This window comes from Chenopodium quinoa, unplaced genomic scaffold (genome assembly GCF_001683475.1).
Source record: "Chenopodium quinoa cultivar QQ74 unplaced genomic scaffold, ASM168347v1, whole genome shotgun sequence".
Classification (NCBI taxonomy): Eukaryota; Viridiplantae; Streptophyta; class Magnoliopsida; order Caryophyllales; family Amaranthaceae; genus Chenopodium; species Chenopodium quinoa.
Window position 1 is genome coordinate 634,944 of NW_018744693.1, and position 22,678 is coordinate 657,621.

General features: G+C 36.8%; 4 protein-coding genes across 4 annotated transcripts; 1 reads left to right on the top strand and 3 right to left on the bottom strand.

Annotated features, from left to right (window-relative positions):
* Positions 1 to 1,156: 1,156 nt before the first annotated feature.
* Positions 1,157 to 4,622, bottom strand: LOC110702445 (probable phospholipid hydroperoxide glutathione peroxidase). The gene is made up of 6 exons (XM_021880150.1): positions 4,189 to 4,622; positions 3,120 to 3,196; positions 2,108 to 2,169; positions 1,910 to 2,028; positions 1,502 to 1,669; positions 1,157 to 1,407 (listed from the first exon to the last, which is right to left on the bottom strand). Exons 1-6 carry the CDS (start codon positions 4,237 to 4,239, stop codon positions 1,372 to 1,374), a joined length of 513 nt encoding a protein of 170 aa, XP_021735842.1. The 5' UTR covers positions 4,240 to 4,622; the 3' UTR covers positions 1,157 to 1,371.
* Positions 4,623 to 9,004: 4,382 nt separating this feature from the next.
* Positions 9,005 to 12,009, top strand: LOC110702448. The gene is made up of 4 exons (XM_021880152.1): positions 9,005 to 9,132; positions 10,020 to 11,164; positions 11,245 to 11,671; positions 11,767 to 12,009. The coding sequence occupies exons 1-2, from the start codon at positions 9,064 to 9,066 to the stop codon at positions 10,863 to 10,865; spliced, it is 915 nt and encodes a 304-aa protein (XP_021735844.1). The 5' UTR covers positions 9,005 to 9,063; the 3' UTR covers positions 10,866 to 11,164; positions 11,245 to 11,671; positions 11,767 to 12,009.
* Positions 12,010 to 12,075: 66 nt separating this feature from the next.
* Positions 12,076 to 13,850, bottom strand: LOC110702447. Its single transcript, XM_021880151.1, has 2 exons — positions 12,873 to 13,850; positions 12,076 to 12,784 (listed from the first exon to the last, which is right to left on the bottom strand). Exons 1-2 carry the CDS (start codon positions 13,666 to 13,668, stop codon positions 12,162 to 12,164), a joined length of 1,419 nt encoding a protein of 472 aa, XP_021735843.1. The 5' UTR covers positions 13,669 to 13,850; the 3' UTR covers positions 12,076 to 12,161.
* An 8,198-nt stretch (positions 13,851 to 22,048) lies between these two features.
* Positions 22,049 to 22,606, bottom strand: LOC110702276. The gene has a single exon (XM_021879980.1). The coding sequence runs from the start codon at positions 22,604 to 22,606 to the stop codon at positions 22,049 to 22,051; it is 558 nt and encodes a 185-aa protein (XP_021735672.1).
* Positions 22,607 to 22,678: the final 72 nt, after the last annotated feature.

Below are 22,678 nucleotides of genomic sequence, written 5' to 3' on the forward strand. Positions count from 1 at the left end.
ATATTCCGACGGATTTTTCCGTCGGAAATTTCCGACGGAATATTGTTCTGTCGGAAATTACCTTCTCCGACGGAATATTTCGACGGAATATTCCGTCGGAATGTCCAATTATTCCGACGGATTTATTTTCCGTCGGAAATTTCCGACGGATTTTTTTTATTTCGTCAGAATTGTCCGACGGAAATTAAATCCGTTGGAAATATCAATTTTTCCGACGGTTTTTCAGGTCCGTCGTTATTTGACCTGATTCTTGTAGTGTTTAACCCAACCTGTTACAAACCCGACCCGAAATCAACCTGACTTGTTATTAACCTGACCCAAATTCAACCCGATTTGTTATTGACCCGACGAATTTTACCATACCTATTACTTACCCAACCCAAAAATTCAACCCGATTGGTTACTAACCCGACTCGAAATTAACACGACTTGTTATTGACCTGACCTAAATTCAACCCAAATTGTTCCTGACCTGATTTCAAATCACCTTAAATGCAATATAGACCACCTTATTATTGTTGATCAAAGCATTTTGTCTTGGGAGACCAAGTCAGTCCAGGCCTGCAAAAGAAAGGAGTATCATCCTCAAATTTAAGAGACCAAGTCAGTCCGACCCACTCTTACCCTACCCAAACCCGACCCGTTTACCCGAATTGGCAGCTCTAGCCATGACTAACTAATCATTTAATTTGGTTTAGTCACGCATAGCTACATTGTCTTTACTTGCCTTAAATATGCAGTTACACTTTATATTCATCCAAGCATTTCTTGAAGACTCTAAATGAAGCTACTCATTTAAGATTCCTCAAGACCTTCCTTCAAAAGAAACGAACTCTCTCCACTTAGCATGGTTAGTGTTGAAATATATCCTACCATGTAACACATATAAGTGTCACACATTGAGAAAAGAAGAGAGAGTTAAACACTAGAGGTTACTCCTCTTATCACCGTATATATGATTTTGGGATCGAACCTCGTTTGGTTTTATGAAGTGGACTCCCTCTTGATTTGTGATGAGACTGGGATGGCGGTAAAATATCCTGATACTTATTACTAATTAATGTCGAGCTTGCTTCTTTTACATTATACTGTTGATTGAGATTTAATTCACCATTTTTTACCTATTTATAATTTGGTCATAAATTCTCTTAAAGAATGAAGAAATAAAAACTTGAGCATAATTTACATTATCAAATATTGGAAGGTTGACAAACAGTACATACATTGCCAAAGAACAGCCTTTATGCTAATGGGAATCATAATAACAGGTGATAGCGAACACAAATGAAATACGAAAATGACGTTAATATATAGTCACTCTTATTCACAAGTATCATATCATGGCCAAGATGCCTCCTTATAAGCCTACCCTTATTTTGGGATGCCCAACAGTTTCTTCAAGTCCTTCTGCAAAAAGAAGATTAAACGGTTATTATCAGCAATCTAATACGCCACCCCTGTTGTTTTCTTTGTACCATAACAAGTCGAGCTTAATTTTTACCTCAATGCTCTTTGGGGAAGTAAATGGTGAGTAACGGTCAACAACGACACCATCTCTATCAACAAGAAACTTAGTAAAGTTCCACTTGATTCCATCTCCCAAAAACCCGCTTTTGTTTGATTTTAAGTACTTAAAGATTGGGGCAGCATTACTACCATTCACTTCAATCTGTGTGAAAAAAAAAAAAAAAAAAAAAAAAAAAAAAACAAGGCAAAATGTTTAGGAAAATTTATGAAAGCTACAAGGCCATTTCTTTTGAGTCTTTTGATCGAATACTTTTGCTTCTTAGAAGGTTTCACATTCTATCCAGATCACACTTCACAACTTTATGAAGTTGCTAAAACCAGCTTATCTAACATATGAACAAATGGAGTATTATGGTGATTTGTAAATGATTGAACAAAACACCTTGTCAAAAATGGGGAATTCGGCTTTGAATTTTGTGCATGCTAACTCCACGATCTCCTCATTAGTTCCTGGCTCTTGGTTATGAAACTGGTTACATGGAAATGCCAAGATTTCCAAACCTGCAGCAATTTAGCACAATTATAACTCCAACCTTCCATATAACAACTAACAAAAAGGAAAGGAAGAACAAGAAGCTACCTAGGCCCTTGTACTTATCATACAATTGAGTCAGCTCTGTGTAGTTTGTATTGGAAAGACCACTGCATCGAAAAGAGAAAGTCAGCTGAGTTAAGCACAAATGGTAATGGCAATTTCCTTCGATTCAAAGCTCCAACAGAGCAACTGGAGTCTCGTAAACAAAGGTACAACTATGTCAATTCCATGCTCCCACGCTTTATAAACCATGGCTTCATACTTCTAATCCTAGTAGTTTATCCCTCCATACAAATATTAGCCCCACAATCCCACATTCATAAGTTTGGTGTGTGATTGGTATTTTGTCACATTAAGAAATATTGATCACTGTAAGATTTGAAAGTTCAATTGCAATCACATATCCAAGCACGGCACCCTGTTCCAGAGAGTTGCATTCAGCCTATGCACAACATGTGCCGCAACTGCTGACTGTGATAGACACATCAACACATGCATTCTCAAAGCAGGCATGACAATTGAAGTTGTTCTTTGGAGCTATAGGGGTGAAAGGTGAATGCTCAGTGGACCTTTAATGTGCATCAAATTATCTCTCGACGTTAATAGTTAAGGGTTGACATAAATTCCACAACATAATTTGGTCCATCAAGTATATAGCCTTAATACGAAAGATAGAACTTATCAGATAATATGGCAGTGTACCATATTATCGTGTCTAAGTAATTAAGACTAATTTTAAAAGCCTAAGTTGTAAAAGCCACGGATAACTAAGGGTCTGTTCACATTCACTGAACTGATTGGAGCTGAACTGAACTGATTGGAGCTGAACTGAACTGATTGGAGCTGAACTGAACTGAATTGAGCTGAAATGAATATTTTATGAGAGAGGGAAATTAAGAGCTGAACTGAACTGAACTGATTGGAGCTGAGCTGAACTGAACTGAGCTGAACTGATTGGAGCTGAACTGAACTGAAATTAAGTAAATGTGAACAGGCCCTAAATCATTAAAATTCACAAAAGAAATGTATTAAAGTGACAGTACAAGCCATATCATACCATAGTGATGCAACGTTGAGAATCAACAGCACCTTCCCTTTGTAAATGCTGAGATCAACATCGTTTCCACTTGCATCCTGCATATGACCAATTGATGTCAAACTAGGAAGTCCAAAACTTCATAGGACGTTTTGCAAATTACCTTCATTTCCCTTTTAAAAAGGGATGGGAAACCACTATACATTCTGCAATGTAACAACAGCCGTGTCTCTTAATCAGCAATGTCATCCTACAGTTTTTGCTAAGTAACCTTATTAATGACATTAGTTAATCTTTAGCACAAAGACTTTATATTACCCCCATAACTCATTGGATATAACCTTATTAATGACATTAGCTAATCATGGTCAAAACAACAGAAAATTATGTTACTCGAATTCTTCATTTCCGACTAAACTACTGTGATCATAGCCTCACATAGAAACTTAAACTACATTAACATCTATTAACACCGCGAACAAAGCCAAATCTGATTCCTCTATCCTCTAATATCCGTTCCTTACCGCCCGAGAAATGAAAATGAGAATCAGATAGAACTCCAATAAGGCAATCACAATAGTAAAACTCAATGGCAAATGCAATGAGCTAACTCATTCTTGAACTAATTACCCCCAAGATACTGTGGTCTAAACTTGCAGCATGTTAACTATATAAAACAGTATTTAATACCACATGATTTAGTTTAGTTTTCCAGCAACAAACCCCTCTTCTCAAATTAACACTAATACCATCAAGTTTCAAACTTGTAAAATTGTTCAGCCTAGAAATGATACTTAATTGTTAAATATTAAATTTTGCAAAAAAAAATACAGCAACACCAAATCCCCATGTTCAATTATATAAAACCCTTTTCTCAATTATACATTTAATAATTCAATAATTTCACCAATATACCTTTCATCAATATATCAATTCAACAACCATGAAATTCAGAACAGAAAACCAACATTGTAAAAATTCAACTAAAAGTAATTAGAGCAAAATTGGGAATTTTGAGAATTTAATTCAAAAAAATACAATTAAAGCTGAAGATAGGAAAAATTTCAAAAAAAAAAAAATTATAACTAACCTTGACAACAAATTCGTGGACTGATCTAGGTTGAGAAGAGTCAGCTGCCATTGATTTGTGTGACCTAGAACTTTGAGAACAGGGGATTAACTAAATACCCAGAATACAAATTATCCAAATTTAATGAAAGATATCAAATGAATTGGCTTTGAAATTGAAGAAAATTGATTATATGAAAGATTTTTAACCAAAGAATTGGAAATGTACAGAATAAGGTATGGATGGTATTTATAGTGTAATCTGTAATAAATTGAAGGAAACCATATAAAGTATGGAGGGAAATCAAGTTACTAATTGCGGCAAATATGAACAGGGTGTAAATTGGAGCAATCGAATAAGAAAAGTCAACATGAAATTGAATAAGAACAATGAAAAATGTGGTAGATATGAAAGCAAAGGAGTATACGTATGGAAGTTTTATTTTTTTTTGTTGGCATAATCATCATGTTATTGCTATGCAAGTATTATATACACCTGGGTGTACCGAACATTTAATTGTATTTTGTTCATAAAATCAATCAATAACTATATATACTCTAAAAGACACACCGCATGTCAATTTCTGGTGTCTCTTTAGTAATTTTTTTAAAAAAAAAATATTTAATAGAAAATTTATTTAAGGAAATTATTTGTAAAATTTAATTACTATATAAATAGAAATGATATTTACCTTCTTTCTATATTCACATTCAATTTACTAATTAATATGGAAAATAGAATAGCAAAATATAATCTTTGTAAATATTTTTAAAAAATACAATCTTCTACTATAAGTTTTTATGTGGCAAACATAATATCCGTTTCAAGGATACAATTGAGATAGACAAAAGTTAATGACTAAAAACGAGATATATACATTATATGATTACTGATAAGTATATACATACATAATTTTTTTTGTCAATAATTGTGCATGGCACAGGCCTAACCTAGTTATATTAAAAATTAAAACATTTAGATGCATCTACTTTTATGTACACACGGTTATATATAAAAGGTTCTCGCTACTAGAATTAAAAAGTTCGACTCACTTTTTGTATTTTAAGTAATTTATAAATTTAACCTAATTTTTTAATTAGTCCGATTTGACAAATTCCTTCTATCTATCTTAGCCTACCTTTTACTATTTACAAAATTTATACAAAAACAAATATAAGTACATTACGAATTGAAGTACATAATTCGAACTTTTGGTAATGAGGGAGATACGTATACAAATAAATTTAAATTAGTGTCAATTTACATTATTTTAATTGTACTAATGATCAATCCAGTAAGCTCAGTAGAGTTGGTGGAAAACCCACCTCCAACGAACTATACATATGTTTAGAAGCAAGGGGATTCTCTTATCCTCCCCCTCTTCTCTCAAATGTATAGTCTTCTTCTTGCTTTTTTAATTTTTGTTAGATTTTTATTTTACTTAATTAAGAGTACAAACTAGCTACCTACTTTAATTTCATATTAACCAAAATCAAGTAGCTGCCGTGCAAAATTCATGATAATTAATGATATAAATAAGACCAGTGCGTTTCTAGTGCGGCTGGCCGCACCATGTGGCAGGGTGCCAAATCAGCAAATAACAAAGTAACCCCAAGACAAAAGTAACCCCTGACTGACTTAGTAACCCTTGACCAAATAACCCTTAGTAACCCCTAAGCCCTAACCGACCTAGTAACCCCCGACCTAGTAACCCCAATTAAACCCCTAACCAACCTAGTAACCCCTGACCGCCGACCTAATAACCCCTGACCGGACCACCTAGTAACCCTTGACCGGATCTAGTAACCCCTTACCCATCACCAACAAAAAACTACCACCAACAACCACCACCAATGAGCCACTACCAACCTAAACTATCAATGAACCACTACCAACCTAAACCACCAACGAAACTAAATCTAGAACCCAAAACCACCAAATTAAACCACCACTACCCACCTGCACTCACGAAATCACCACTATCCACGAAAACAATTTGTTCTTCGTTCTTCAATTAAACAAAAAATTAGGCGATAAAATTGAACAACTTACAAGTTATATAATCAAAATCTTCAGCAAATAAGCTTGAATTCAACATAAATTTCGTAGAAAATAAATTTCCAATAGTAAACCATTAATGAAGTTTGAAGAAATTTGGGCTAAGAAGACGACACCATTAATGAAGAGGTCGAGAGTCGCCGGAAAGTATGAACGTCGGCAAGGTATTGATGTAGGTAATGGTGATGGAAAAAGAAAAGAGAAAAGAGAAGAAGAATTAAAAAATATATATGGCTGGCCGCACCGTACGGCCAGCAGTATATGAAACTTTGTGAAACAAGACATGCATCGATTCATGTGTGTTCTATTGCTTAATCTCACATTTAAGCTATATGTAATTTTCTCATCCTCAATGTTGTTTAAAAGTTATTTATCCTCTACAAAATTAGCACCAATAATATAAATATTAATTGTAAATTAGTAGGGTTTTCTAATGTTTTCTTTATATGAGGAATTAGTTGTTAAAAAAATAATTGTATTATTTAATTTTCAATCAAAGATGCAGATATAATATACTACGTATTTAAGAGTCGCTAATAAAAATGATATCATCCCGTGTCTTATCCTAAATAACAAATTTCAAGACCCAAAACAAAACCTCATCCAATTATTGAGTAAAAAAAAGTCTCAAGAATAAAAATAAATAAAATAAATAAAAAAAAAAAAAAAACAAGGGAAATTTGAAAGCAAAAATGATTGTAAAACATACTATTTTCTCTTGCTGAATTTGTTTTTTAGAGGCATCCTGAAAAATTAACTCTGCCTTTTGATTTCCCACTCAAATTAAAGAAAGATAGTAGATTGGATACCCAATTTGTCAAGCATTTGTCAAGTGAAAAGGATATTTAAATGACATTAGAAGGAAAAGGGGTTAGAATGCAAGATAGATAAATTTGTCATTCTTTTTCCTGTACATCACATTTTGAGTTGTAATAATCCGAATTTATCTTTCTTTGTCTGTTGCACATTTTAAGTTGGCATTAATCCTAATTTATCTTGTGCTTGCTGGATTTTTATTTTTGTTTTGACTTTATTAAAAAAGAATATAAATTTTCAAACCACATTATCTTAGTTTTGAATTTTATCAATAAACAAGTATACACATCTGCTATTTTCTCGCTTTTACTTAACTCTTTTATTTTTGCTATGGAGTACATTTTTTCACAATCTCCCATCAAACCTTTAACCATTAGTATTGTATTAGTATATAATGCACTTTGTATTTAATTACTTATTGAAAAAAAAAAAACATATTCATTGACAAAGAATTAAAGACTAAAGATTGAAATGAGTATATGATGAAAGGATTAACGATTGTGCTAGCTAGTTTGCGATTAACGACAATTAACAACAACTTAGACGGAAAAACAAGTAATAAATGAGACAATGAGAATCACCGTGGAATATCCAAGAACCAAGATAAAAATCCACCAATCGACTTTGAGGAATTACAATGTAGATTACACGCTTTCAAACACCATGAAAACTCCCATCCCAAACTCACCCTCTCAAACACTCAAACCATAAGTGTTTGGATTTTACATTGAGGCTCTTTTCTCTCTTTACATTTTTTTTACTCTTTCATCTAATGCATGATGGCTATGAGCATATATACTCCCGAACATAAATGAATTGAAACATCAACGGCCAATAATATAACGCGTGGCAGAAATCGGGCTACACCAGCACCTTGCTCGGGCGCGCTATGCTTGCCCGGACGCGCGATGCTTCTCTTGCGCGGACAAGCAAAGTCTTCTGACTCCCATCAAAACACGCATTTTTATCCCCTTTTCGCGCGGACGCACACTCATAGCTTGCACAGACACGCAAATCTGGCCGGCTTGACAACACTTTGTAAAAACGGCCATAACTTCCTCAATTCTTGACCAAATCAAGCTTATGACCAGTCGTTGGAAAGCTCTTGAGACGAGCTATCACCTCCAACTTGAATCAACTCAAAATCATCTCTAGATTTTGAAATATCTTCATACGAAGTCAACCCTTTGCCTTCCGCCATTACTTAACACCAAGCAATAGTCCATACCTTAAACTCCTAAACTATGCATAAATGCATAATTATGTCTTGAACCGTTTTCCACACTTTGCCAAACCCAACATATGATTCATGAGAAAGTATTGTATGATTTTACACTCACGGTAAGACAGGTATTAGCTGTTGGACTTTTTTTTCCTTTTTCACGGGAGCTATTGGACATTTTCTATATGGAATAAGTTTTTATAATTTCCTAAGTTATTATTAGACATATCATTATTTAATTTTATGTATCAGATGGGTGAACTTACATAGTTACCATAGAATGGACTCATCCAATATTTTATACTCGGTATGAATGTAATTATGATATTTCATAGATATGTACTCCCTCCGTTTTTTTTATATGCATCACTTGGGAATGCACATAGTCTTAGGAGATAAATATAATATTGTGAGTGAATGAATAAATTATTATAATAAAAGTATGATGGGGACCATGAAAGAGAAAGTATGTGAAATAGAATAGATATTTTATTATTTAAGTGGGGACATAGAAGAGAGAGAAATGATAAAATAATTTGAGTGGGGTTTAAAGTAAGAGAGAGAAATAATAAAATATAGTATAACTTTACCAAATTTAGAAGTGATGCATATAAAAAAAACACCCATAAAAGGAAAGTGATGCATATAAAAAAACTCAATTGCTAAACATCGCCCGCGAATCTCCACATAAAGCCCACAAAATTAGAGTGAATTGTCACTTTTGCCCTCAAAGTAAAAAACACAATTTCTTCTCTCAATTCTCTACTTCCACTTTCTCTCTCTAAAAAACTTTCCGAGCGATGTCGAGGCGGCCCGGCAAGGAAGTGGCGGCACAGGCGGCGGGTGGACAGCGGTTTTCCGGCGAGAAGGTATTTTTTATTAATTTTGTGTTTAAAAATTAAAAAAAAAAAGGTCGGAGGCGGTGGTGGCGCCTAGGCCAGACGCCACCACCACGGCGGCGGCGTCTAGCCCAGACGCCACTACCACGGCGGCGGCGCCTAGGCCAGACGCCGTGACGGTGGCGGTGGCGTCTGGCCCAGGCGCCAGAACCACGGCACCGGCGTCTGGCCTAGGCGCCGCCGCCGTGGTAGTGGCGTCTGGGCTAGACGCCGCCGCCACCGTCACGGCGTCTGGCCTAGGCGCCGCCGCCTTTTTATTTTTTTTTTAAATTTTTTTTTGGTTTTAAATTTGAAATTTAATTTTCGAAAATAATTATTTTTTTTTTGATTTTTTTTTAAATTTGTTTTTCTTTTTTTTAATTTTAAATTTTATGTTTCTGATTTTTTTTTTATTTTGTTTTAAATTTTGTTGGTTTTTTTTAAAAAAATTTTATGTTCCTCTTTTTTTTTTTTAATTTTTAATTTTATGTTCTTGTTTATTGTTCTTGTTTTTTTTTTTTTGAATTAGTTTTTTTACTTAAAAAAAATTTTATGTTCCCTTTTTTTTGTTATAAATTTTTTTTAAAATTTTGATGTTCTTCTTTTTTTAAGTTTTTATAATTTTATATTTTTCACTTTGTTTTTTCCAATTTGTTTTTTTTGGGTAATTTTTTTTTTTGCTTTGTTTTTTCCAATTTTTTATTTATTTATTTATTAGGTTATTAATTTTTTTATTTTTAGGTTGTTAATATTTTGTAATGTTTTTAATTTATTTTCCATCATATGTATATTGTTTTATTTATTTATTTTAATTACTTTTTTTATGTTTATATTACATGTTTATATTGCATATTACATGTTTTGTTATTTTGTGTTAGGCATCGTATTTTCGTTCTGGGGCTGGGAAGAGTATGGACATTATGAGAAGTACGATGAACTCAATGGAGAGCTCGGGGCCCAGACACGTTAGATCCCGTGGTATTTCGGCCTCGGCTCGTAGAGAACGGGTGCACTATTCTGAGGATGATGAAGATGATGATGGTGATGAGGAGGAGGAGGAGGAGGAGGATGCAGATGAGGATGTGGACGATCAGAGTGGACCATATGATGATTACGGTCCATTCAGTCAGAGGCTTGATGATGTGTATGAGACGCGTAGGGTAGACGTGCGTAAGGGTAGAGATGGTAGATTTGTTAGTAGATCTGGCACATCATCTGCGTCCACTGTGTCTGCGGTTAGCAGAAAACGGTCGAGGGCCGTTAATGATTCTTGGGTGGTGAGGGGCGAGGTGGCTGGGGGACCTATAGACGGGAGTGTGATTCCTAGCTTTCTAGGACACATCGCTACCCGTATTTGGGAGGACCAAGAGCGGGCTTTGGATAGCGGCATTTTGAAATGCCAAACCCGGGAGAGGACTTGTAACTTCTTGTGTAGTTGGGCTGAGGCTTGGCCGGAGGAGAGCGAGATGGTCGGCCGATTGAGGGCCACTAGAGTGAGCCACCTTCCTGCCACCATGCATGAGAGGATAGGGCTGCGCTGTACACAGCGGCACTTGGTGTGTGGGATCACGGCGGTGTTAAGATCGCAGCAGTTTTGCAGCGATGTTTGCACCCCACTTCACGTAGGACGCAGGACACACAGCTGGCTGCATATGTTTTTCTTCTTCTCGGGTGTACCTTGTTTCCGGATAAGAGCGGAAACAAGCTCAGGCCACGCGACATAGTTGACGCGTGTGAGCCCGACAGAGTAGGCCAGTTTTCTTGGGGGTCGGCTACATTAGCGTACATGTATCGCCAGTTAGGATTCTCGAGCCGGGCTGATGCGGCAGGTATCACTGGATGTATGACGTTGTTACAGACGTGGATATACGAGTATTTCCCGGCGTTTCGACCACACCGCGACCCGGTTCCTATTGGGGATGGCCAGCCACGTGCCTGTGCGTGGAGTCCGCGTGTCGAGAAGAAGTCCATTGACCGCCTGCGATCGATACGGTTATTGCTTGACAGGATGTCCCCATTAGAGGTAAAGTGTTTAAATTATTTCTACTTTTATAGTTTGATGTGTTTATTGTATGAATCTTACTAATTTTAAAAAATGTGCAGGTGAACTGGATGCCTTTCGGCCAGAACCCTAGTAATAGGGTACCCAGGACCCTCTACACGGGACTGATTCAGTATCGTGAGATCGTAGAGGCGTACATGCCGCAGCGCTGTCTTCGCCAGCTTGGATATGTCCAAGTTGTTCCTCCTCCACCAGCATGGCACCAGTAAGGCCGTCCGATCTGCGTCGTTGAAGGAGTACGTCGTCCAATGGCCGGCAAGCATGATTGGCACGTGGGAGCAGTTTCCGATGGTTGCCCGCATATGGATTGAGCAGTTGCAGCGGCCGCCAACTGGGGTGGCTGCCATGTGTGACCAGCACTACATGGAGTGGTACAACCGGCACTCGCACCCGAGGTTGATCAGAGACGTCCACCACGGCGACGACGCCGATGATGATGATGTGCCACCGCCCACTGCCGTGGATGCGGTACGTCTCATAAAACATTTGTAGTTGTGTTTTTTTTCATATAATACGTCTCATAATACGTCGTTATTGAATTTTATGTGTTTTGTTATGTGTAGTGGATGGGAAAGATGACGCAGTTGGGACACAGACTTTTTGAGGAGAGGGACAACATGACGACTGCAACAGGCAGAGCTGTTATTGATGAACTGGAACGGGCCCTTGAGCAGTGGCAGTGGGCGTCACAGAGAGATTATTGATATGTCGGCAGTGCATTTATAAAACATTTTCCTAGTTGTTTGTAAAAGTTAACATTATCTGTTCTTATAATTATTATTTTAAGTTCTTAGAATTTGACATTATATTTTTAGTTTTTATAACTTTTATTTTAAGTTGTAATTAGTGGGCATACGAAAACAAAATACAGGTTCACATTTAAATGGGAAAACTAAATACGAAAATTAGAATCCGAAAATTAAATAAATGGGAAAAACATAGCAATAGCAATATTAGGTCACATAGAAAAGGCAACTAGATTGTTCCACTGCTGCACCCGGTCATGATATAACGCATCCCAGCCCTCTACGCTTGCTGTACGAATGGTGTACCACGTTGGTATAATCGGTGGGACCGGAAAATCGGGTGACAGGTCCAGTCGGATGAAATGTCTGTATGACGGCCCCAGAAATCCAATAGCAACCTCTCTTACCGGTCTGGTGACGGTCTCACGCGAACACCAAGGCAGAACCGTGGTACACGGATAGTAAGCTCGACCATGCAAACCAAGGCCGAAATGCATCACTGCACACTTGTAGATGTTTGCAACGGCGAAGAGATCAAGGGGCGCGTCGAACCAATGATTTTGACCGCAACGTCCTCCTCCCCACCGGATACGCTGCAGAGACCTATCCAAGTCCTGTCCGTACACGTGGCGATAAACAGCTCGGTTTGAGGCGATTTCACTGTACATCAACTGACGCACTAAACCGTAGTTGTCTTCACCCATCTGAAACACATCAGCCACAACCCGAAATCCACAGTTACCATCTGCAACCACATCATTCCACCCGTCCAGGAACGGCATCATGATGTTAGGGATCCTGTCTTTATATGGAAAATGTTCAATGTCCATTCTGCCTGTTGCACACATCAAAAAACACAATTAACAAGTTAGCAGAAAACTAAACAAACACTCTAAAAAGTAAATTAAACTAAAGTACCGTACCGGTGCCGGGCATATTCACCGACGAAGATGTTTGACTACCACTTGATGACGATGTACGACCACGGCCACGACCACGACCACGACCACGAATGTACTCAAACGCACTCCTTTCCCGCCGTGGTTGTCGGCCCCGTGGTCGCTCGACCCCCTCAGGTTCCTCATGATCCAAGCACGACGAGTTGAACATGTCATGAAGTACGTGGGTAGCACTACGAATGACTGAAGGGTGGCTGGAGGACACTTGGTCAAACATCGAACGAAACTGCTCCAACTCCTCCTGTTCACGGTTGACTGTCTGTGGAACAGCATGCTCTCCGATAACGAGCGTCCGCCAGAATGTATGAACCTGATCAACATGTAACGACGCCCTATCTTGCGTAATTACGCGGTGAATGGTGCATGCACAAGGTAGTCCATGAGTCACCGATATAGCACATCCGCACCGAATAGCCACTTCATCACCCAACTCCCTCATCCTGGTGTGCTCGCTCAGAATCAACCCCAAGCAGTAGTGTGACACACGACCATGGAGAATCTTAAATATGAAATGGCTATACATCGTGCCATGTCGCCGTCTGGAGTCCTCGAGAGAGTTCTTGATGCCGTTCCTCTGAGTATCAATAGCCTTGTTTATTCTCTCGAACAGTGTATCCAGAGCAGAGGTGGAAGAATCAATCCAGTCCTTCAGAGCTCTATGAGCGCTCTCAACTCTACATGTAGTAGTGTTTCCAAAATGAAGAACTTGGTTTGTCCAATATTTGACAAACTTTTCCCTCTGAGGCACCCACTGCTGCATCACATAGTCTACGATTGCCGGGCACCATTGGTATGCATCCTTGAAGTTATCCAAGGCTCGGTCGTACTCTGCCTCCGTGGTAGCTTGCAGGATCTTCCGCCACTTACCATTTACCAATCTCTCTGCTGAATCTAAGTTCTTGTTGAAAAGGTTGTAGGCTTTGACTTTCACGCATTTGTTGATGTGCCATGTGCACAGTAAATGACTCGACTCCGGAAACAGCTCCGCTATAGGGGCAAAGAGACCTCCCTCACAATCGCTGACGATGGCCGATGGCTGAACACTTGGGCCGATGTAATTTCTCAACTTCTCCAACACCCAACGGTAACTCGCAACCGTCTCATCCTTCATAACTGCATAACCAATCAAAAAGTTCTGGTTCGTTGGAGTCATCCCAACCATCTCAACCAGTGGAAACTTATACTTGTTTGTCTTGTACGTTGAATCGATCAGAATCACAGATGGCCAAGACGAAATCATATCAGCACAATCAGGATGCACAAGGAACAAATGAGTCACCTCCGATGTGTCTTCATCAGATTCAAACCAGTACAGGTAACCACGTGCTTGTGCCTGGTGTAGAAGCTGCTGTATAGGGTTCCTTCCCTCTGACCGTTCAAACCTCAATTTATGTCTGACGTTGTAGATGTGTCTTCGGTTTGGCTGGTCTTCAGGAAATTTCTCCAACACAGATGCTAATATTTTAGCAGGCTTCACTTGAGCATCACTCATTTCTTTTACAATTAGTTTCGCAGCAGGACTTAGGCCACTTAACTGTCGATGACCCACTTCATATGCGATCATCTCATGGTTGTGATACCCCCATTTACCGTAACTCTTCACTTCCCAACCGTCACCCCTTTGCTGTTGTCGAACCTTTACTCTGAACTGACACCCACAACCTTTCCGCTTTGTATCAAACCGAATCGCTTGACTGAAATCTCGTTCCTCCCTTTTGCGATAACGGTCGCATCTCAAAATGCGATCCATTCTACCATCCCGTTGAGATTTATGAGTTGCTACTACTAAACAAAAACCTGATCTAATTGCAACCTGTTTCGCCCAATCAACCGCTTGTTGAGCATCTTCGAACAGACCATCGTGTACAAAAATCCCACTATAATCATTTCCGTCTCCACCATAATCCTGCAACAATAACATATAAATATAATCACATAAGAGTAGATTAAATTAATACATTTGACACAACATTAGCACAAAAGCAAAAACAATAATAAATTATAAACAACAAACAAAGAAATAAACAAAAAGTATTCAAAAAAAAAAAAAACAAAACACAAAAATAAAAAACATAAACAAAACTTTAGATTAAATAAATAAAAATAAACCAAAAAAATAAAAACAAAAAAAAAAACATAAAACGAAAAAAATTGTAAAAAAAAAAATAAAAAATAAATAAATTAAAAACAAAAACAAATTAAAACAATTAAAAACAAAACAAAAAAAAACCAAAAAAAAAAGAAAAAAATTGTAACACAAAAAAAAAAAATAAACAAATTTTAAATTAAATTAAAAAAAAAAAAAAAAAAAAAAATAGTCGGTGGCGGTGGCGCCTGGCCAGGCGCCAGAGCCACGGTGGCGGCGTCCTGGCCAGGCGCCAGAGCCACGGTGGCGGCGTCCTGGCTAGGCGCCACCACTACGGTCACGGCGTCCCGGCAGGACGCCAGCCGCCAATTCGTGGTTTTAGATGGCTTCGTACCTCCTTTTCCGGCGTCAACGGCGTCTCTCCGGTGCATCTACCCGACGTTGAGGGCTCTTCGGTTTCACTCGGCGATCCAGTCCTGCTCCACATTTTTTATGAGTGAAAAATTTTATTTTCGGTAAAAATTAAAACAAGGGCAATAATGTCAACATTTTTAAAAAATGTGGGCTTTATGTAGAAAAACGCGGGCGATGTTTAACAAATCCCTAAAAAAAACGGAGGGAGTATAATGTATGGTTGGTGCATCCGGAAAGAACATTAGGTATATTTAAAAGAATATGGGCGAAAAAAAAGAACATTGTAGATATTTATAAAGAACGCAAGCATAATATGTTCTTTAAGTTTGATTATTATGTTCTTTGAGTTTGAAATATATGCTCTTTACATTATACAACATGTTCTTTAATGTATGTATATAAAAAAAAATATCAATCACCCGAGTAACCAGGATCTTTAATGTATTATCATGTTCTTTTTGTAAAGACTTTATGTTCTTTGGCTAGAGGTGATCAAAGTTAGACCGGCACGGCCCAATTTTGGACGGGTTTTGGGCAGAATTTTTTCGCCCTACAAATCGGGTTGGACCCGGCTCGTAAATTTAATTTTTTAATTTGGGCGGGTTTGGGAATGCGTTTTTATACATTTTAGTTGATTTTTTTTACTCGACTCGAAAAGCCTGCATGACCGGACCATTTTGGGCGGGTTTGGGCACAAAAACTTCGGCCCAAAACTTGGCACAACCCGAGAAGTGAGCTAATTTTTTAACCTTGGCCTGACCAGCCTAATAATCACCTCTATCTTTGTCAAACACAAACATGTTCTTTTTGTCAAATATAATGTACTTTTCAAACACGTTCAACCACCCGAGTAATCATGTAAAATAACATGTTCTTTTGTAAAAACTTTAAGTTCTTTGTAATGTCATGTTCTTATCAAACACAAACATGTTCTTTTGTCAAACACATGTATGTTCTTTTTCAAACACTAGCATGTTCTTTAAAATGTCTAATGTTCTTTTCGGGTGCACCATGCCACCATGCACATGGTGCACTATACTATTTTCACTTTTTGTAAAGAAATTTACTTTATACAACATATCGTAAAACTACGTAATAACTTTGACATTTGTCTATTTTTTTTGACATTTGTCTATTAATTTAGATATACTACCTCCGTTACATATTATTTGTAACGATTTCATAAAGGAGAGAGGTTAAAGGTCTAATCGTTGTAAATAATATATAACGGAGGTAGTATATACTTTCTTCATTTCTTTATATTTACAACAAATAATTTTTTTTTGTCTGACATAATATATCCTTTTGTTGTAAATAATTATTTTTTTTTAAAAAAAAAATCCAAGATTATATAACAAGCTGACATTAATTAAAAAAATATAAACCCAAATACTTGCTCCAGTTTTCATTTGCGGCCGTTTTTAAATACTTGCTCTATTTCCTGATTTGAAAGCTTTTACTATATTTAATTCATTTCTCCCAAAGTGGATTCAACATATATCATACTTCGTATTACGTATTTTGTTTACTTCATATTATCTCTCCACTACTTTTAGCTTTTTACAATTTTTTATTCTTCCACATACCCCACTACCTCCATATTTTATTAATTTCTCTTGTTTCTCCTAAAATTCCACGCATGGAAAATGAAATAAGTACGAGTAATTAAAAATGGAGGGAGTACAAGTAAAAGGGAACCTAATGCTCCCAACATCTTAATTACTTTATTATTTTTTTATATTTGATTATACCATGTTCACGTTAGCACTCAATTATAATATTCCACCCTTCTCTTATGCACATGACAGAATGAAATACGTAGTATTACTAAATGTAATACTTCAACATACAAAGCAAAACAATTTTTGTAGGAAATAAAAAGGGAAATTTTCTTTGCTAACATCTAATTTTTTATTTTTCTGTATGGGGAATTGTATAAAAAAATCTTTTTTTTTTTTTTTTTTTGAAACCACCTAGGAGTATTATATTTGATAACACTGTAGTACTGTACAGTACTTCATATTATTGAATATCAATGATAATAACAGTTTTAGTTAAAATCCTTAACCTTTCTCAAAAAACAAAAAAAAAAAAAAAAAAAAAAAAAAATCTTAAACCATGGTTAGTTTTCCGTTAGGTCTCTTGCTTCGAGAATATTAAAATCATTAACCGTGTTAAATATAGAATAGAAAATAAAGAGATATGAGGGAAGATTGTTACGTTGTATTTCATATTCCATCTAGTACGGGACATATATAATGTACATTTTCTAGGGTTCCATCAATGGATAAGACCAAATACCCAACTCTAGAATATTCTAGATTGTACATGGGATAATAGTCATCCATATTTAGATATTATCATAACACTCCCCCTTGGATGACTATATATTGAATAAAACAATAACTAACATTTACTACAAAACCTGTACAAAATAATACAATAATGCGCATAAGATGCTGCCTCGTTAAAAACCTTACCAGGAAAACCCAGTGGGAAAAAACCATGGTTAAGGAAAAAAGAGTGCAGCGCGCATTAACTCCCCCTCATGACTACATCACTTGAGATCTTTAAGACGACGCAATCCAATGCCGTAAGCTAACTTTTTGAATGTTGCTGTCGGAAGAGCCTTAGTAAATAAGTCTGCTAAATTCTCACTTGAACGAATCTGCAATACATTTATATCTCCATTCTTCTGAAGATCATGAGTGAAGAAAAATTTGGGTAAGATGTGCTTTGTTCTGTCGCCTTTGATGTATCCTTCCTTAAGTTGAGCAATACAAGCAGCGTTATCCTCATATAAAGTTGTTGGTGCCTCTTTCCCAGATGATAAACCACAAACTTCTTTTATATGTTGAACTACCGACCTTAACCATACACATTCACGACTAGCCTCGTGAATTGCTAAAATCTCAGAATGATTGGAAGAAGTAGCTGCAATGGTTTGTTTCATGGAACGCCAAGAAATGGCAGTACCACCATATGTGAACACATATCCAGTTTGTGACCGACCATTATGAGGATCAGATAAATAACATGCATCTGCAAAACCAATCAAATTTTCTTTGGACAACTTTGGGAAAAATAAACCCATATCCTTCGTACCTTGAAGGTAACGAAGTAAATGTTTAATCCCATTCCAATGCCTTCGGGTTGGACATGAACTAAACCTTGCTAATAAATTAACTGAAAATGATATATCAGGTCGTGTATGACTTACAAGGTACATTAGTGCTCCAATTGCACTAAGATACGGTACTTCAGGACCAAGAATTTCTTCATCATTTTCCCGAGGTCGGAATGGATCTTTCTCTACTTCAAGTGATCTTACAACCATAGGGCTGCTCAATGGATGTGCTGTATCCAAAGAAAATCTTTTAAGAACCTTTTCTATGTATGTTGATTGATGCACAAGGATTCCATTCTCTAGGTGCTCTATTTGTAACCCCAAGCAGAATTTTGTCTTTCCTAGATCTTTCATTTCGAACTCTTTCTTTAAATAATTGACAGTCACTGAAATCTCTTCAGGAGTTCCAATGATATTCAAATCATCAACATACACTGCAATTATAACAAATCCTGATCCAAATTTCTTTATAAAAATACATGGGCTGATAGGATCATTCTTGTAACCTTCTTTCAACAAATACTCACTTAGACGGTTATATCACATACGCCCAGATTGTTTCAATCCATAAAGAGATTTGTTCAATTTAATACAGAAATGTTCTCGAGAACTAGATTTTGCTGCTTCCGGCAGCTTGAATCCTTCTGGGATTTTCATGTAAATGTCATTATCCAGTGGGCCATATAAATAAGCTGTGACTACATCCATCAAACGTAAGTCAAGTCCTTCTCTTATTGCCAGACTAATCAAAAATCTAAAAGTAGTTGCATCCACCACAGGAGAATATGTCTCCTCATAATCAATATCAGGTCTTTGTGAGAATCCTTGTGCAACTAAGCGTGCCTTATATCTTACAACTTCACCCTTTTCATTTCTCTTTCGCACAAAGACCCATTTATATCCCACTGGCTTTACACCTTCAGGTGTACGGACTACTGGTCCGAATACTTCTCTTTTTCCAAGATATTTTAATTCTGCTTCAATTGCTTCTTTCCATTTTGGCCAATCATTTCTTTGTCTACATTCTTCAATAGATTTTGGTTCATGATCCTCATTATTATCCATAACATCTAATGCTACATTGCATGCAAAAACATCATCGACGTCGATTTGATTTCGGTTCCATGTAATTCCAGACATGATATAATTTATTGAAATTTCTTCATTATCAGGTACCTGAATTTCTTCTTGTATCATGTCTAAAGTCTCTTCTGGAGATCCTTCGGAAATTTTTTCTTCAATTTGACCATCATCAATCAATGCTCCTTTTCTTTTCCGAGGATTCTTATCTTTGGAACCTATTGGTCTTCCACGTTTTTGGCGTGGTTTAGACTCATTAGCAATTTTATTTTGTCCTTCCGGGACATCTATTTTAAATGGAGCATTAACAGCTGGAATATGCGACTTGGTCACTCTTTTTGGGTCAGCAAACGAGTCTGGCAATTGATTCGCTAAACTTTGTAAATGAATTATCTTTTGAACTTCCAGTTCACATTGTTTAGTTCGAGGATCAAGATAGGATAATGATAATTCATTCCATTTAATTTCATTTTCCAGCTCTCTCTTTTCTCCCCCTAATCTTGGGAAAAGTGACTCGTTAAAATGACAATCTGCAAAACAAGCCGTAAATAAATCCCCTGTTGTAGGCTCAAGATATTTAATTATTGACGGGGATTTAAACCCAACATATATCCCCATCCTCCTTTGAGGACCCATCTTAGTGCGTTGTGGTGGAGCTATTGGAACATAAACCGCACATCCAAAAATTCTTAGATGGGAAATATTTGGTTCCTGACCATAAACCAATTGTAATGGGGAGAACTTGTGATAACTTGTTGGCCTAATGCGAATTAGTGTTGTTGCATGTAATATAGCATGTCCCCAAGCAGAAATTGGGAGATTGGATTTCATAAGCAATGGTCTAGCAATTAACTGAATACATTTTATTAATGACTCTGCTAGACCGTTTTGTGTATGAACATGTGCTACAGGATGTTCAACATTTATCCCAATGGACATGCAATAATCATTAAAAGCTTGAGATGTAAATTCACCAGCATTGTCAAGCCGAATAGTCTTAATGGGAGTATCTGGAAAATGTGTCCGTAACTTAATCAATTGGGCAAGTAGTCTCGCAAACGCCAGGTTACGAGTTGATAACAAAGACACATGTGACCATCTAGTTGATGCATCAATTAAAACCATAAAATATCTAAATGGTCCACATGGGGGATGTATGGGCCCACAAATATCTCCTTGTATACGTTCCAGAAAACTAATTGATTCAAAATTAATTTTAGCTGGTGATGGGCGAATAATCAACTTGCCTTCCGAGCAAGCAGCACATGAAAAATTATTATGAAGAATCTGCTGGCTCTTCAAAGAATGTCCACATGAATTCGTAATTATTTTTCGCATCATTATTGAACCGGGATGGCCTAACCGGTCATGCCAAACAACAAAATCATTAGTAAACTTCTGGTTTACTATAGCATGAGCTTCAATAACATTGATTTTTGTGTAGTACAAACCACTAGAGAATGTAGGTAGTTTCTCCAAAACATGTTTTGAGCCTTGAGTTATATTTGTGATTTGAAGGAATTTGTTATTTTCTTCATTGATTGTCTCAATATGATAACCATTATTGCGAATATCCTTAAAACTTAATAAATTTCTTTGAGACAATGGGGAGTATAAAGCATCAATTATTTTAATTTCAATTCCCCAAGGCAACTTTATAGTGGCTCTTCCGGAGCCCTCAATGATATTTGTACTACCCGATATGGTACTTACATTAATCCTTTTCATCATCAAATGAGAGAAATATTTTTTATTTTTAAGTATTGTATGTGTAGTTGCACTGTCAGCAAGACATAATTATTCACCATTCATAGCAAATTGAACTTGAGTAATATCCATGTTCTTCATGAAATAAAATACATGTCAAAATATTAAGCATAAAAATAAAAATGATAAAACAAATAAATCAATAAAAACACTCAAATAGTTCATAAATTTATAAAGCAAAAATCCTTATTACAACGAAAGAAATAAACTTAAATAAATTACTAGAATAAGCAAACATAAGTCTAATACTTAAAACTGACATAATACAATATAATTTTAATTATTCCCTTCTGGGGCAGTGAAGAAATCGGCAACTTCTAAATGAGTTGTACTGTCAAAATCAAAATTATTCCCTTCCGGGGAAGTAAGGAAATCACCAACATCAAATTGATTGGCATTGCCAAAATCAAAATCACCTTCACCATCTTCAAGAACAAGGTTTGCCTCAACTTTCTTTCCTTTCTTCAATGATTCTTGGTAAAGTTCAATAAGATGCTTTGGAGTTCTATAAACCCGAGACCAATGACCTTTTCCTCCACAACAGTAACATATATTGTTATCACTTTTCTCTTTTTCATCCCTACGTTCCCACATCTGGTGGGAATGTGAGTTTGTGAAATGACCTCCACGACCTCTACCATATCCACGTCCACGACCCCGGCCGCGTCATTGGCCACGACCACGACCTCTACCTCGACCTCTACTGCTGGAATGGTCCCTGTTTTTAGTTTCTTTCCTGTTATGGGTTGTCACATTCGCTTCAGGAAATGGAGTAGAGTCAGTAGGACGTGATTCATGATTTTTCATTAACAGCTCGTTATTTTGCTCAGCCACAAGAAGACAGGATATTAATTCAGAATATTTTTTAAAACCTTTTTCTCTATATTGTATCTGCAGGACAATATTATTAGCATGGAAAGTGGAGTATGTCTTTTCAAGCATTTCTGCATCAATAATATTTTCTCCACATAATTTCAATTGAGAAGTTATTTTAAACATAGCTGAGTTATATTCACTAACAGATTTAAAATCTTGCAATCTCAAATTTAACCATTCATAACGAGCTCTAGGGAGTATCACTGTTTTTTGGTGGTCATACCTTTCCTTTAGATTACTCCAAAGAATTTGTGGGTCTTTCACAGTTAAATATTCATTTTTGAGCCCTTCATGGAGGTGATGGCGAAGAAAAATCATGACTTTAGCCTTATCTTGAGGTGTTGCCATATTAGCCTCTTTTATTGTTTCACCAAGCCCTTTAGCATCTAGGTGTATTTCAGCATCTAACACCCATGATAA

Excerpts from the sequence above, each read along its gene's own strand:
- LOC110702276 (XM_021879980.1), bottom strand. The coding sequence starts at position 22,606 with ATGGCAACACCTCAAGATAAGGCTAAAGTCATGATTTTTCTTCGCCAT.
- LOC110702445 (XM_021880150.1), bottom strand. The coding sequence starts at position 4,239 with ATGGCAGCTGACTCTTCTCAACCTAGATCAGTCCACGAATTTGTTGTC. Across the intron at positions 2,029-2,107 it reads TGATAAGTACAAGGGCCTAG|GTTTGGAAATCTTGGCATTT; the intron begins GTAGCTTCTTGT and ends AAATTGCTGCAG. Across the intron at positions 1,408-1,501 it reads CTTCCCCAAAGAGCATTGAG|AAGGACTTGAAGAAACTGTT; the intron begins GTAAAAATTAAG and ends TTCTTTTTGCAG.
- LOC110702447 (XM_021880151.1), bottom strand. The coding sequence starts at position 13,668 with ATGCAGCAGTGGGTGCCTCAGAGGGAAAAGTTTGTCAAATATTGGACA. Across the intron at positions 12,785-12,872 it reads GGTGAATATGCCCGGCACCG|GCAGAATGGACATTGAACAT; the intron begins GTACGGTACTTT and ends TGTGTGCAACAG.
- LOC110702448 (XM_021880152.1), top strand. The coding sequence starts at position 9,064 with ATGTCGAGGCGGCCCGGCAAGGAAGTGGCGGCACAGGCGGCGGGTGGA. Across the intron at positions 9,133-10,019 it reads AGCGGTTTTCCGGCGAGAAG|GCATCGTATTTTCGTTCTGG; the intron begins GTATTTTTTATT and ends ATTTTGTGTTAG.